This window comes from Ammospiza nelsoni, chromosome 7, assembly GCF_027579445.1.
Source record: "Ammospiza nelsoni isolate bAmmNel1 chromosome 7, bAmmNel1.pri, whole genome shotgun sequence".
NCBI classification, from domain to species: domain Eukaryota; kingdom Metazoa; phylum Chordata; class Aves; order Passeriformes; family Passerellidae; genus Ammospiza; species Ammospiza nelsoni.
The window spans coordinates 27,733,650-27,750,812 of NC_080639.1; the positions used below are offsets into that span (position 1 = coordinate 27,733,650).

The window sequence follows — 17,163 nt, forward strand, 5'->3', positions numbered from 1 at the left end:
TAAATTCTGAGATATGTCTTTTAAAACCTATTGTCAAAAAGCCACAGAGCAAGAAATAGTTGCACCTGAATTATTTGCCAACTGCTCTGTAATTTCTTTTTTCACCCATTAATCTTCATTGTGGCAACTACATGACTGTCAGTAAAGTGTAAAGTGTATTTGAATCTTTGTAGTAATTTGCATGTGAAACACTTAAAGAATTTTTATCTGTGCCAATTCATATTTGCTAGCCTGTAAGAAATAGAATTAATGTCATGGCTGCTTTTTTAAAAATCAGTTGCTAAACTGTAAATGTCTGATGCCTGACTTTTATTTGCTGTAGGAATTGAAATAATGACTTTGTCTTCTTTTAGATGGAAATCCCTTCTTCCACAATAATAAACCAGTACATTGCTTGCCAAGGTCCATTACCAAACACTTGTCCTGATTTCTGGCAGATGACTTGGGAGCAAGGCTCTTCCATGGTTGTGATGTTAACAACTCAAGTAGAACGGGGCAGAGTAAGTAAAACATTTCCTTAAATGCCACTTCCACAATCTTCTAAAAAACTGTTGGTGATTAGCCTTTAAAATATTAGAGGAATATATTGTGATGGCATATAATATGTCAAGGGGATAGTAGGAAGTAGTATTAAACTAGAAAAGTGTAGGTAGAGTAGATATAAGGAAGAAATTTTTACAATGTGAGTGGTGAAATACTGGCACAAGTTGCCCAGAGGTGGTGAATGTTCATCTCTCTGACTGAAGGTCGCGTTGGATGGAGCTCAGAGTAACTCAGTCTAGTTGGAGAGCTCCCTGCTCACTGCAGGGAGCTGGACTGGATGGTCTTTAAAGGTCCATTCCAACCAGAACTGTTCTGTCAGTCTGTAACTGTTTTTCATAAGAACAGTGCATTCCTACTTCTTTTGCAATGATGAGTCTGAGATTTTAAACCTTCTGGAGTTCTTAATGCAGCCAATAGTTAAACTTTGTTCAGTCCTGAAATACACTTAACTCTTCATGTATTTCCTCAAATACTTTCAGTCTGCTTTGTTAGATTCCTTATTGTAAAGTAAAAAGCATCTAGAATTTAGCTTCATAGAACTTTTTTTCTCCAAACTTCAAATGAAGGAACTCCAAGAAGTTCCATCAGTTTTCATAGAATACTTCTTTGATATGTAGTGAGATTAATTTTTAATGCAGCCTAATACAGCTTTGTAGGGTTAATGTCCCATGCCTGGATGGGTGTCTTATCAAGGGTTTTCCTAAAACTTGAACTCTAAAATTTCCCATAAAATATTATTCTGTTATAAAGATTTGTTTAATCATGTGAAATAATCATTGCCCTTTAATTTGTATATGAAATGTGTTAAAATAGAATACCAGTAATAGAGTAATTAAGAGTTAAAATTAGTAAAAATAATTGTGTGTGGTGCTATAAAAGGCCTCAGGTGAATTTTTTTGGCTTGTTTGGTTTTGGTTTAAGCTGTAGTTTCTCCTTAATAACTTTGGATTTCATGCAGTTCTATCCTTTGGAGATAGGCAAAACAATCAGGTGTGGTCATACACAGTGTAATTCCTGAGTTACTTGGTTTAGTCTGGAGCATTCACAGTAGCACTGGCTGGTTAAGTGTGTGGACAGAAATGACTGTCTGCTATAATTCAGTGTAGTGGAATTCCTCCATATCAGGATTTCTTTTGAAGATGGATTTATAATGGGTTGTGGTTGTTCTGACCAGCTTGAATTGTAGTTAGCTGTCTGTATGTATTCTGACTTTTTAACAACCATATACTTGCTGTGAGGTCAGGACTCTATATAGAATTAAAATAATTGAAGGGAAGTTGCAGTGGTTTTAAACCATTTTTCAGTGACTCAATGTTTGCATGATGCTGCCTGCTCCCAAATAACCATGATTAGAGGGAATTTCAGTACAAGTGCCCTTTTACTTTGAGTTTTCTTTGCAGATCTGCTAAGAACAGACTTGCAATAGCAGTTCTCTGAGGTTCCCCCACCCCTTCAATAATGATATTTGTGGAGTTCTTTAGAGAGCTGCTTAATAATGAAATAAAAGGCCTTATCTGTCTTATACCCATAGGCAGACTCCCTGCTCTAAAGCTGATCATGAGGCTTCTGACATCACTATCCCACTGCATGCCGGGATGTCTCAGTGGAGCAGGAAGTCTGCAAATCTGGCTGCTCTTAAAGACTCGCCAGGTGGGTTGGAAATGCAAAAGCACACTTGAGCTGAAATGACCTCTGTCATTAGGCATTCAAACCATATTTCAGAAAATCACAGTGTTTGAAGTTTTCATTCACATTTGAGGACTTGATTGGGAGTCCCTGAAGTCCACCATCCTCATCCCCTTATTTTCTGCATTAGCTTAGCAACTTTTTTGTTGCGTATTTCCCTTTTTTTTTGTTTGTTCTTTTCCCATATAAGTGTTCTTTGAGAAGATCAGATTAGGATTCTGAAGGTCAGAAATATTTATAAAGCAGCATCTTTGTCAGTCAAGTGTTAAGATGGAATATTTATAGACAAAGTCTTAAAAAAATTGTAATGGATGTTAAAGGCAGCATCCATCTTCAATTAAACTAATGCAAGACCTGGTGCATGTGTCCTCTTGGAAAGAGAAACAGGAAATCTTTATGATACCCTATTTTATAAACAGTAATCAGGTAACAAAGTCTATTTGGTAAGTAATTAAATAGTGTTTACAAAATGATCAAAATAATCTGTAACAAATAAAGGTATAAAAACTAGAGGAAATGGAAATTATACACTGAATTTAAACACGGGCATCTTTAAAAATGTGTTGACCTTAGGTTAAATGCCATCAGTACTGGCCAGAGCCATCAGGAAGCTCATCATATGGGAATTTTCAGATTACCTGCCATTCAGAAGAAGGAAATCCTGCTTATGTCTTTCGAGAAATGACATTGACTAATCTGGAGGTAAAATCTTAATATATTTTCATGTATTATTCCGCAGAATCCTTGGATACTACCTAAAACATGCATAGATTTTCTTTTCAACTTGGTGGCATATCCATATAAATGAGACTGTTTATTTCTAGAACCCTCTAGAAAACGAATTGTCATGTACTTTCCTAGGAGAAATTCTATCCATAAAATGATAACAAACTTTTCAAAAGTGAAAATATCACTGAGATTCATTTTTCATAATCATATTAATTGGACCACATGAAGGATATATCATTTATCCTAAAAGTTTTTATTGGTGTATTTCATAACCGGGCCAAAGAAAAAGAGTAATAAAAGAAGTTGAGAAACTTGTTATTGCCTTGATGTTTTCAGAACATGTGAGACATTAGAGGTGTTTCATCATGACACTGATGATGAAAAGTCTTTGTAGAGGCAAATAGTTCTTAATTCCATCTTGAACAGTACATGCTAGAAGATGGAAGATAAATCCTGCTGAAAGATGAATCTGGAGTGGTAACTACATGTAAACAAGGACCTTTTTGGACATGCATTGCACGATTGTCAGGGCATATGTAGTTTTCAGAGTCTTCCCAGCCAGCATTTCAATGTCAGAAATGTTTGGAAATGAGTATCTGGAATTTAGTTCACGTAGTTATTTCTCACTGCTTGAGTTGCCAGTTGAGAAGCCAGTTTTATACAGCTGCCTTTTAGTCAATTTGCAGTTAAAATTCCTGCCCTGTGTCCTGTTGAGACAATTGCTCATCTGCTATCAGCCGTGGAATCTCTGTAAATGATTCAGTGCCTAAAGGCTATTTAAAGTGCAGTAGCTCCTCTTCTTTTGAAATTCGACTCCGGTTGCCCGGTCTGTCCCCTCCCCTAACCAGAGGCCGATTGATTACATTTGTGATACCACAGCAAGGGCCGCGAGGGAGGGGAAAACAGTATCATTGTGCCTTGTAGGTGTAGGAGGCTCAGTTTAAGCCAACACACTGCTGCTGTTCACACAGGGTCTGAAGGAAAGCTTTTATGTCTGATCTCCCCTCCTTACCCCACTTCTGTCATTTGATCTTGTAAGATGCTGTCTCGTTCTGTTAAATTTGGTTTGCTAAGAATATGACCACCTTCTTGTACATCTAGTGTTCAATTAGATTGCTGGTATCCTTTAACTGCTTTTCTATTACATGCTCTGTAATTTTTTTCACCTGTTGAAGATGAAAGCATTTGTGGATTTCCTATTTTACTTTTAAGGAAAAAAAAAAGTAATTGTAAAATCCAGGATGACTGATGGTTAGCTCTCACAAAGCACTGCTAGTTGCCTGAAGCCGCTTTGATTATGGGTACAAGTTGCTATCAATGTACTATTGATGTTTATATTATTGTTTTTGGTGCTTTTTAAAAATGGGACTTGAATTACCCTTGATGAAATTTCATGTTTCTGATTAGAAAGAGGAAAGCCGCCAGCTGACCCAAATCCAGTACATTGCATGGCCTGACCATGGGGTTCCTGACGATTCCAGCGATTTCCTCGATTTCGTGTGTCTCGTGCGAAAGAAGAGGGCTGGCAGAGAAGAACCTGTTGTTGTTCACTGCAGGTATCACATCTTTTTCCCATTTTATTAAATCATCAAAGGGAACTTTTTATCATCAAATAGCTGTTCTGTGCTTTGTTCCTGAAATAAGTATTTATTAGTATCTGCTGTGGGGATGACAGGAAAACTCAAACCTTGAAATAAAACAAATGTTTAATGTGGTAATCACATTTCAATAAGCAAGATTTTGAACAGCAACATGTGTTGATCTGTTCAGGCATTTTGCTGGGATGTTTTGGGTTTTTTTCCAATTTAAATGCTTGTGGTAACAATCTACATAATAATTCAGGGAAATGGCAAAAGATACTTGGTAACCATGAGGAATAGGTTCCTGTTCTACAAAGCTCTAGAGTAGTTGTGTTAATAATCCGTAGTGGAAAATGTGGCTGGTTTATTAAAAGATCAATTAAAACACATTTTCTCTCAAATCTGCAGTCTTAGGCTATGTGGTATTTTGATGCTTACATTAAGATGAAACATTTTTCTCAACAGTTTACCTTTGTCATGAGTTAAAATAGCTGTTGTTTAGATCTTTACATACACATGAAACGTAATTTTTCTTTTCCTTGTGCAATACTTTGTTATAGCATTCTCCATTCCTTTAGTGAATTTCAAGACCTTAATCATTTTAAAATACCTGATTGGCAAACTAGAATAATACCAGTTGTTTTCAAATGAACATGTGCTATCACAATTCCTGGGGAGCAGTTCTGTGAATATTTGACCTCTCAATTCTGAATACTCCCCAAAGAGTCAGTGTAACTGAGCCAGGCATATATCGTTCTTTTCAGAGAGAAGCTGAGAAGTGTTAGGGATAAAACAAATTTGACGACTACAAGTAAACTGGACATTTATTGAAGGAGATGAAAGAAAAAGAAAAATACACCTTGTGTATCAGAAATTGTATTTCATTAGTTCTGCTCTCAAATTCTGTTTTATGCAGGTCAGGGTGAATCTGACTAGGGAAACTAGTACCAGAATGCCAGTGTCTTAACTGGTACTGCTTCTCAGCTTCCATTATTAATATACTTCTGGTTAATATGGTTGTGCAAAGATGGTGAAAATGGCAGCCAAATACACCCTCTATGTTATAAAAAGTGCAGAAACACTGGAAAAACAACATTGGAGAGTAGGAACAGTTTCATTCATCTCAAGGAGGCACAAGTTCAGCTCCAAACTGATAATTTCAATGTGCAATTGAAGCTTTATGAAAAATTTATGTTTCACAGAAGAAAAGAGATGGATTATCACAGTTGAACATAATTTACTTAATTGGCCCAACTTGGTGGCTGTTGGGAAGTATAACCAAATTCCAGCAGGGAGTCAAGCAGAAGGAGCCCAGGTGTTCCTCCATATGGTGCACGCACTCTATTTTTAACATCTCTTCAGTATAATGGGACAGGGCATTAGTGCAACAACATTTGTTTTCAGGACTAAGCCACCAACTTTAGTGTGAGGAATCCAAGTAGCCAATAGAAAATTATTTTATTTTGTACAATAATAATAATAATGTGAAAACAAAATGGTCCATACCCATAGAGATTATAAAGCAACCAATACCTTAAGGAGTTGGAAAGGTTTTTGTTACATTGAGCTGCATAAACCACTAGTTTCTGATGTTGTATCATGTGGTTATTTTTATCTTTACAAACTCTTACTAGTTTTGTTGAACAGTTTCTAATTCTTGTTCTAGATGAGATAGGAACCACCCATCTTGTCCATGCCTTTCATGATTTTTATGCCTTGTCTCAGTGTTCTACTCCATCAGTCAGTGATTGCCTTTTCTAAGCTGAGGAGTCCTACCCTACCTTATGTTTGTCATAGGGGAATTATCACATTTTCCATCGTTGTTGCCCTCTGAATCTTTTGAAATTGTAAAATGAGTCATTAGGTTCTTTGACAGTTACTGTTTGTTTGTGCCTGGATTTGATAAAGCATTCTGCATTTAAGTTCTGTACATATAAATTCTAGAAATATAAATATTACTGAATCATTTTATATAACCAGCACATGTACAGCTTGTCTTAAAATTCTTATGGCATCACTGAAATATAGAGTAGCTTTAATGCCACCTCCTGGACAAAGATTCAAATAGTAGTTTAGCCAGACTTATTTTGAAGTCACTCTTTAAAATCAGAACAAGTGACTTCCAAAGTTTGAAATGATTATATTAATCACTTTAGATCCAAATAATTTGATTTATTGTATGAGTTAGGATAATGCTGGCATTTCAAAATATGTATTTGTTCCTGTATTCCAGTATGGGGAAACATTTGTTGTCCATTTCAAAAATGCAACATTAATTGAAAGATTTGAAACTGTTCATTGAATTCAAGGCTAAATATTCAGTCTTCAAGGCCCGCCATTTCTGGAAAAGCCTAGGTGTACATAAAACAAAGTAGATGAATCTTTAAGGACAACATATTTTTCTGTAAGCTCTCTTGATAATTTTTCCATTCTGAGATGTGTATGTTATGGTACTTCCTTGTCTTGAAAGGGATTGCTATCATGTATTCCTTTTAATAACAAGAAAACAATCCTTATTGTCAGCCTACAGAGGTTTCTAGTAATTGTTGTTTTACTTGGAAATAGGAAGGTATGCATTGCTTGAAGGACATGAATCTGATTTTATTGGCCCAACATTGCAGAAATCATTTCAGCAATGGCCCAGCTGACACAAAGTGTCCAGCATGCACTGGTGTTTTGTTATCCCCTAGACGTCAGTGTGGTTTGTAACAGGATCCTACCAGACATCTCTGTCAGTTCAGCTCAGGGGAGTGGCTGGGTGAGGCACTTCCTCCTCCCAGGAGGGGCAGTTCTGGTGGGTACCTGATGGGCTTTGCTCTGTTCAGCCAGGACTGAGGCTGCTTCCAGACACAGGCACCAGTCCTGTCCCTGCCCCAGCAGTATGGGAGCCATAATGGGCAACCCTGAGAATCCAGGAGAAGGAAGATCTTTAAGTATGAGCTGTACTCCAGACACTTGGTTTCATTTTCCACTTTGTGTTTTTGTTGCTGTTGCAGTGCTGGGATTGGCCGGACAGGGGTTCTGATCACGATGGAGACAGCCATGTGTCTCATTGAGTGCAATCAGCCTGTTTATCCTCTGGATATTGTAAGAACCATGAGAGATCAAAGAGCCATGATGATCCAAACACCTGTGAGTATCATCCCTGCTGTTCTGGGCTGCAGAACAATGATTTCCTGTGATCCAGTCATACTGGATGGGATTTTAATGCACTTGTTGATCATAATGCAGAGATCACCTTTATCCAGTGCAGCTGTAGCCTTGGCTCCAAGTAAAAATAAATTCTTAAGGCTATTGGAAAGGAGCAATTCTTTAAATTTCTACAGAGAAAACTTGAAAAAAGGGCAGCAGCTGTTTCAGGGATACCTGGCAAATAATGACAAAAAGGTCAATTTTAAGCAGTGTAAAAATCACTCAGAGAAGAAAGAAGGAGCTTAATTCCAGTTGTTAAGAATGGGAGTAGTATAAAAGATAAACACAGAAAGAACCAAAGTATGCAAGAAAAAACTTTGGTGATAAAATTCAGTGATTTTATGATGCCTTAGTTGTAATGGAAACAAGCCTTAATTATGCTCTGTAAGTGACTTAAAGGGAAGTGTTCAGAGAAATAATATTTGTAAAAATCAGTGTGTTAAATCTAATGTGAGATGCATCAAAGCAATCCTAAGTAATTTTTTCTTTAGTCTAAAAAAAGTAACTTACTACAGGATTCTTTTGAGGGTTTCATACCTTAAGATACCAGAACTTATCATGCACCTGTAAGGTTTAGGTTTTGTGAGATAATTCATGTATTATATTTCAGATTTGTGAGAGTTTTAGAACAGATTTAGAGACTTGTTATTCTATTAGTCAGGTATTGCTTATCTATAAAAGCAGTTTAGTGTAGTGTTTACATTTTTAGAAAGTACCTAAAAAGGGTGAAAAGTTTGAGTGGTGTTGCCTTTCAGAAAGAAAAAAAGAAGATTGGATTTTTGGTTGTTCCAAACTTCGGATAGTTGCAGGTTTTTTTATTTTTTTGAAAAAGTAATCATGAGTAATTGGTGTAGTTTTACTCACAGTATACAGCATTTAGAGAAAAAGCATCTTGAAGGAGAAAAGGCATTAGATCCAGTATTGAATCACAATTACTTGAAGGTAGTTGCTGTAGTAATTTTCATGTTCCCGCTGCTGTTCCTCGAATGAAATTTGAATAAATTTTTTTTTTTCTTCAGAGAGTATTAAGGCTGACAAAAACTGTGTATGTGTCTCCATTTCTAGTTCATCAGTCATTCAGTGCTGCTGAATTCGTGTTCCAGTACTCATGTTTCACTAAAAAGTTGTATTCAGGTAGCACAGGAAGGATGAGAAAGGTGATGATACATGAAAAATAGCAAAGGATGGCTCTTGCTGTTTGTGACAGCTCTTCAGGATGGATAGCTGTCTCTCTAACATATGTAGAGGGGGAGAAGGTGTTATTAGTAAAGGTAGGAGTTGCAGTGGTGAGAGGTTCTAACTGCATTTTTTCACAGTATGTGCTCAATATAATCTGGTGTAATATAATCTAGTTTCTTAATTTTTCTTAGAAAACAAAAAATGTCAAGGTTCAGTGAAAAGCGGGTGTTTAGTGCATCGGAGGGAGAAGCTCTAATAAAGCAGTCGCGGTTTTTTAGGTTCCATGCCCCTCCGCCGTTCCCGCTCCTCCCCCGGCGGCCCAGCCGGGCCCGCGTGTGCCGCGGTTCGCTCGCTGTCCGCGGGGGGGCGCTGTGCGCGGCCGCTCCGCCGCCCTCGGGCGCGCTGGGGACAAACGGGGATTTACCCCCAAGGAGAGAAATGAATGTTTCATATACACCCGGCAGGATGGCAAATGATCGCTCTAGTGCTAGATGTGTTCATAACCTCTCAAGATCTGACATCACTAACTGCTGCATAGACAGGGCTGTTCCACAGCACTGACAGTGCAGCTGTGCTGGAGTTGTAACCAGCATAGCCTCGTTGTGCAGGATGCAGTGTGAGTTGTGGTGCTTTGCATTTATTTCAGTTTGTTTTCATTATATTCTAATTTGATTACTGTCGGGTTTTTTAACTCTTATTTGAATAAAACAAACTGTTAGTCCCCTCTGTGTATGCAGGTGCTAGACTTCAATGCCTTGAAGAGTTAGACATTATATAATGTTAAGAAACGGAAGGTTTGGGTTTTTAAAACATGAAACATTTCTTTTAAATCAGATTCTGACAGGGAGGTGCCAGTAACATGCCTGAGTTAATGTAAGTATGAAAAAGTGCTTTGAAACTATGGCTTCTAAATCCAATGGCATGGAAACCTCAGTGAAATTTCAGCAAGGAAATAAAGAGGAGAAAATTGCTAAATAGGTGATGTTGTAATAGTAATACTGGGGTTTTGGGTTATGACTTTCGGTATATATTTCAAAGGGCCATTCATCCTATTCTTCTGTTGAGAAACAAAATGCTTTCATCTAAAGTTCCTTTTGGATTATGTTTCCTAAACTAACTTTGAAACACAGTTCTTGGCCTGTCAAGAGAATGGGGTGGGGAAATCTTAGAGGCCTTTTGTGTTTCCAAATGACATTTTTCAATTACATTTCTTTTCAATTTACTGAATCTACTTTCCTTTTCAGAGTCAGTACAGATTTGTATGTGAAGCTATTTTGAAGGTGTATGAAGAAGGATTTATTAAACCTTTACAAGCATCACTGCATAAGTAAAGAGCAAAAAACCTATGATATCAATTGAGGAATCCTGTCCTCTATAATGAACTGGCAACATTCTTTGTGCCATAATACTGCTTGCAGGAAATTATAGTGAAGTACAGCAAAGAATTGACAAAGGACTTTGAAAACTTCAGCACTGTTGCACTTTACGTTGAAACAAAATCAGTCTCTGAAACTCTTCTAACCTTCATCTGTTTGAAGACTTTATTTTCGTGATTTGCTCCGAACAAACCATGGACTGAAAGAACTGATTGTGTTCAGGGTAATCGCTGATATTTCATTGTAGTGCCATATACTGCGCTTCTGGTTGAATTGCTACAAACAAGGCTTGGAATTATTTCACTCTGTTTTACACCCATGTCTCTTAAAATGAAAAACAAATGAAAAAATACACTAAGCCATGGTCTTTTTCCAGTGCTAGGTTTATTTACTATGTACAGACTCTCACAGTTTTGTTTTTTACAACATTAGCAATATTGCCAATACTAGATAGATACACACTGCCTACTGATGCAGCACACTTTGTCCTACACCCTTACTAGAGACCAGCTGGTTGTTAGAGGAGAGCTGGCATCTGTTAACCCAGCAGTAGCTGCATAATGCCCACTTACCAGCATCTTGTACAAATAATAACAATAAAAAATTTAAAAACCAACACATAAATAAACAGCATTTCTTTGGCACAGCTCGTGTGTCATACACTGGTGTATTCTGATTTGTGTGACTTCAGATTATGTGATGGGAACTAGTGCATGCATTATGTCTTAACCCCTTAAGTGCCTTGAGACTTACAGCGTACATCCAGTGAGAGGCACTCATGATTCCATGGGGGTGGTATTGTCCTGTCATATTTATCTTAATGGGTTCAGATTTTTTAAATGGCCCTTGGTGCTTGAAGTATGTTACCACAAGGGGTCATGGAAATACCATTCCCTCTTTTGTTATACAAGTACCTGTGTGCTACTCTCTGTAGCAAAAGCACCTCTGCCAACTTACTGAATGAGCATTGTATGCTGCTGTGCTGTAATTATATCAAAAATCTGACACATTCCTTCATTCCTTCCAACTAGTAACTTACTAGCATCTTACTACAAAATGCTGATAGGTCATTAGAAGCTGATACCTTGTTTTATCCTTTTATTGAGAATAGCTGTTTTACTCGATTAGACATAACTCTTTAATAGCACTGATAATTAAGTTGAACTTACAATCAGATGTGACTTAATTCCATTACCTTCTAACTAACCTGTTCAGTCCTCATAGTTGATTTCAAGCCATGTTCGTACAGGTCTGCCTTTTATTTTATTTGTTTGGAGGGGAGAAGGGAGGAGAACACTATGAAGTTACCCCAGAACTTAATTTTAATTTCATAATGACCCCAGTCGCCTTCTGTTATGCTTGTGCAAAATTGTTCCAGTTGGTATGGGTTGCATCTTATTTAAGTAGGTAGAAGATTAGTAAGAAATGTCTGTCTGATACAGTATCTGAGCTCATTCTAAAGATGCATAAGTGTCCCCATTTTTAAATATTTTTCTAGTATAGGAGAAACCAAGTCAGAAGCAAGGTACCCAGTGTAATATACTGTAAGAAAAAACCAGTCACTTATTTGACTGCCCTCTGACAGCATAATTTTGTGCCCTCTATTTAAAAGTTTTAATTTATTGTATTGGTTTCCTGAAAATGTTTATCCATTAAATTTTGTTGTAAGCTATATATATAGCATAGAATTTAAATGGAAAATTCTACGCTACATAATTTTTAACTATTGAAGAATTATATTGTATAATATACTTTGTTCTATGGACATTTGAAACAGATCAGCTATGAACTATTAAATGAAAAGGGATTCAGGCAATGTGAAATCCTGGCTTATGACTTAGTAATGAACAAGAACTACAATGCCAAATGAAAGAGAGTTTTAAATATTTTTCGAAAACAAAATAATATTAGGAGGGCTGTGGCCCTGTTACTTATATTTCTAGATTTGATGCTGAAGTCAATGTTATCCCTCAGTGAAAAATAAATTTTACAAGAATCTCTGGATCTGAACTGAACTGAAAATAGTAATATGGTAGCTTTAATCTCAGTTATATTTTAAGCCATTTGCAACAAATAAAAATTCTTTTTCATAATTCTTTAACTTCCATATGATGAGGTCATTAGCTGAGTTACTGGCTAGTTAGAAGGTTATATTGAACTCAGCACTTAATGTCCAAAAAATAAAAAAAAAAAAACAACATCCATTGTACTGAAAGAAATTTTCTTCATAATTAAGTTGTAAACAAAAATAGCATTTGCCCTGTTATCCTGAGGGAAATCAGAAATGGAGTTTATGCAGCATTATATAGCATTGGTATGTCACATATTTAAATATTCTTATGTAAAATTGCCATAGCAGTTCGAGTTCAAAAGTCCCATTTATACCACAATTAAGTGTGGGATATGTATTGGTCATCTGTCATTACTGTTTTGATTACAAACACAGGCAAGAATAATAGATCTCCTCAAAATTTTCCTCTGCACTGACTTGTAGTTTATTATCTTGCTGCACTGGGGAAAAAAATTGAAACAAAGTACCTATTCTTAATGAATTGGCCATTAGCAACTCAGTGGCTTTTGGCTGTTCCAAAGCCAGGATAAAGGTAACCAAAAACTGCTTGGGAAAGAGAATAGCACTGAAGCCTTTCTGCAGCATAAATCAGTCATTTAAATTTTTCTACCTGTTGTGGTATAAATGGCCTTTAAAATATTTTTATATGGCCAAAAAAAGCAAAACTGCTTAATATTTTACTTTGGGTTATGAAGATCTGTATCATCCTTAAGAGTTTTTTAAAGACGTTTTTGTATGTTTCATGCTGTACAAAACATGAATGTATCTTTCGGACATAATGACTTATAGACCTATATGTGATTGGTGTTATGACTGTTGGATTTTATGAATAATTATTTTCATACCATTTGATTAGGAAAAATGTTGGGTGGGTGTGGGAAAGAGTATGTTTCTAACACTTCCATGATGCAAATCCAGTTAAAGAAAAACAAAAGTAGTTTTCATTGTAAATAAGAGCAATATTATGACAAATTTGTGCCAATGTAAAATGTTAAGATTTTTGGTTTTACTTTTCGGTTCAGATTGAAAACTACCACTACCATCTCTTGTTTAAAATGGATTTGAAGGGGGTTTTTTAGTAGAAAGACATGGGGCTCTAATGGGGGCTTTAAGTGGTTTTTGGGAGCATTTTTTACTTTTGCTAAATATGAAATAAGATACAGGTGTTATTTAATAACCACCTACAGACTGTCAGCCAGTCCACTTTGAGAAATAGTGCATTAGATATCCCAGGTAACTGAGGGCTGAAAATTTCATTTATCCTGACCTTGGAAGCATTTGGTATTTTCAATCACTTGTAGGTCTTAAGCAGTAAAATATTGCTTTTATGCATTTTATTTTTATCTATTCTCTCCCCGTTACGAGAAAGAGAACGCCTGGGGATTTTTCTCACTAGATTTAATGCTAGCTGACATTCCTTCCACATTTCTCTGTTAAATCTCAAAAGCTTATATGCCATAGAGATAAAGCAATAACACTTCTTCTAGAATATCTGATTACAGTCTGGCACACCATCTAGTACAGAAAGGGTGAGAAAGCAGTTGGGACATTAAGGAACATGAGGAGGTTGTTATGGAACTTGTGTAGTTGGCAACTTTCCGTGGAGACCTTCCAAAAAGCTTCATGGTACCTGTGGGAGGGCCAAAATGCAGCAGATGTGCTGCAGATGTGCTACCCAGGGAAACAGGACGAAGGGAAGGTCTGGCACAGAGCTGTTGGAGCTCCAGGCATGCTGTGGAGCTGAATTATGTGATTTTTTATGCTTATGCAGTGTGTGCAGGTATGTGGGTGATATTTGGTGGCTCAGGGAATTAGCATGAGCATGAAAAGCTCTACAGATGCATCAAGCCAAGCAAAAGAAGGTTGTCCAGTACATATGCTGTAGTTTTGACTGTAGAGCCACTGTGCAGGCAATCAGCAAGCCCCTCAGCCCTGAGGATAAAAGGAGTGATTGGTTATGGTCCACATGAAAATTTTGCATATTTGGACTTCCACCAAGTAGAGGAATGATGTCCTCTAGTATCAGTTGCAGTCTTTTTTGTAGCTCACATCTCAGGTCCCCAGTTAGCTGGGTTGGGTGTATTTGCCAATTTTAGTGTACCCATCTTTTGTCTTGAGACTGAAAAAGTTCTTTCCCATTGCTACTTCTAGTGCTAGGATCCAGTATGAAGATCTGGTAAAAACATATTCATTGATTAACTGTGGATCTTGCACGAATATGCAGGTATTTATAATTAGTGGTGATTTGGAAGCTGTTAGAAGGAGGAAATGGTTGGTTTGTTTCAGTGTAACTGTTCTGTCCAGTCTCTGTTATCCCACTGCACTTAGTCACTTGTTTGTTTAGAAGTTTGCAAAGAAGGCCAGTTCCTTATCACTGGATTTTACCTCTGTGCTTGTTACTCCCACAGATGTCTGTCTTTTCATAGGACTTCTCCTGCTACAAGTTTTGATCTGGTGCATAAGCTGTAAGTTCTGGCTATTGGCTTTGGCATGTTTTGCTGATTGAGATTTCAATGGTAAAAAGGAGACATTAGCAACTTTCTCAAAAAAAAGCTGAAATATTCCATTTTTAAAATTTAGACATTTTGATTAGTAGCCTTATTTGAAAAAGCCACTAAAATGTCTGATTCTAGTCTGCTGTAGGAAGAATGATGGTTCACAGACTGGCTGGCAGCTTGTTAGTTGTGGTATTTCATATTTAGCAAGCTTACACATTTTAAAGGATAATTTTTTTCAAAGTGTTTTGATGTTTGAATAGTAGCACTTTATGTCATGCTTACTACTGACTGAACTATTGGACAAAATAAATTGGGTTTGGAGAGAGATGCTTAATGGGTTTCTGTACAGAGATGATTTGGCTTACACCCTGGTACGAATGCTTGCTGTTGTTGCAGCCATTTCTTGTTGATTGTTCACGTGTTTCTGAGGGATTTTCAGAAAATAGATATTAATAAGATAATTCTATCATCTCAATTTTCCTGTCTTAATACAAATATGACGCCTACATTTGGGAAAAAAAAAAAAAAAACAAAAAAGGAAAAAAAAGGTGCAAATAGAATCTTACAGGGTACTTGTAAATTTATGTGATCTCTCTCATCTAGCTGCAAATTAGCTATGTTTACTGTAAATGTTTCTGCTAAGCATTATTTTTAACATTAGATCAATTACCTGGAAATCAGTATTCTTTTTTTTTTTTTAACTTAACTTATTTGAATTTTGATAACTAAAGATAATGCACAACAAAGTTTAAGGAAGTTGTCACCCTTTTGCACCTAGGCCAGGGGCCTGAGACATGAGTGAGAGGGTTAAACAGTTTATGTTAAGCTGTTTTGTTTAACTAGAATATATCCACGAGGACTAGACTGTAAATGATCCAATGCAATTATCTCAGTACATTGGGGCACCACAGTAACAACCCATAATAATGTTACAGGAAAATTAAGGTAAGAGAGTGAAGGTTTTATCTTATCCAGTGTATCCAGATTTGTTTTCCATTTGGTTTGCTTCATTTACCAGTGATCCCATTTTAACCAGTCAATTTGGCAGGGCTGTTTGTGTAAGGTTTGGGGTTTTTTTCTGTAACAGGTGCTATACTATGTGTAAATACAAAGGGAAGAGTACTATTTAGTTCCATCATTAACAATCAGACGGTGGCAATATTTTTGCCAGTTACTTCTGGTAATTAATTTGCATTTCCAGCTGTGGATTTCAGTTGTCAGATTTCATCTCAGTTTCATACTGCTGAATGATGGACTGCAAGTGTGGAGTAAATCATCTCAGAGTTGAACAGCTCTTGCATTGTTTAGACTAACTCTTGTGTATCTTTATTAATACTGGGGGGATGCAAAGGCTCTTCCCATAAGTAGACTTCTGCCTATAAATTTGTTTAAAAGCACATGAGGGGGAGGGAAAAAACAAACCAACAACCTAAATGCATCATCTTGGCTTAGCAGCCAGGGGGGTTGATGGAAAACGATGGAAACTTGAAATTGGTCAACACTGGACAATGTGAAAATAAATTCAGCTTTTGTCACTGCAGCTACTGTATGCTTTAAAGGGCCTTATGTATTTGTCCTCATTTTGATAAAATTAAAATTCTTGCCATTAAAATTATACACTAACTTCTACCGAAAACCAGCAGTTCCCAGGATAAATATGCTAATTAACATTTAACAAGTCTTGTTTTAATCTTAAGTAAAATTTCATTCTATTATGTGAAAAAATGCTGTTATGCATATTTTGTGGATATATTTAATTTCAGTTGACAAATAGTTGTCTAGGTACAGACTTGAAAATATATATATAGTTTACTTGTGGATCTTAATTGTTTAATTGCAAAATAAAGATGTGCTTTAGTAATTTAAAGTTTAATTTTTTTGCGATTTTCTTGCTACTGTACACACGGTTTTGCTGTGCCACATTTCTTTGTGTCTGGTGCCAGATAATGTTCGCCTTGTATTTTCCTTCTTGACATTGTATAACATAAATACACCCTGTGGATTGTGCATTAGAAGAGGTTGCAAACTATCAGGAATTAAGTTGCTCAGTTAAAGCATCAGCCCAAGTTTTTGCCTGAAAATATGTAAATACTGCAAGATCTGCTCTAATGGAAAAATAACTTTTAAATTACCTTTTATGCAGTGAGTGTATTTGAGATAGTGTTCAGCAGAGATGATAATCTGATCAAAAAGCTGAGGGTATGATAAACACTGGTGTGAAGAACAAAAACTCCAGATGGAAGCTTGTGATGAAATATTTGCTGCCACAAAGTGAGGGGATGTTCAAAACAAAAGTGGGTAAAGATAAT

General features: G+C 36.6%; 1 protein-coding gene across 3 annotated transcripts in view; it reads left to right on the plus strand.

Moving 5' to 3' along the window:
• PTPN4 (protein tyrosine phosphatase non-receptor type 4) overlaps nt 1-16,721 on the plus strand; it is a 109,341-nt gene extending 92,620 nt beyond the window's left edge. For 2 of the 3 annotated variants that reach the window (XM_059476501.1, XM_059476502.1), the window contains 5 exons: nt 354-500; nt 2,803-2,931; nt 4,366-4,514; nt 7,535-7,670; nt 10,154-16,721. In XM_059476501.1, the coding sequence (XP_059332484.1) occupies nt 354-500; nt 2,803-2,931; nt 4,366-4,514; nt 7,535-7,670; nt 10,154-10,240 (648 nt within the window). In that variant the 3' untranslated portion in view covers nt 10,241-16,721. Of the gene's footprint in view, nt 1-353; nt 501-2,074; nt 2,154-2,802; nt 2,932-4,365; nt 4,515-7,534; nt 7,671-10,153 lie in introns of those variants that run through there. The other variant, XM_059476503.1, reaches the window with a different exon arrangement.
• Nucleotides 16,722-17,163: the final 442 nt, after the last annotated feature.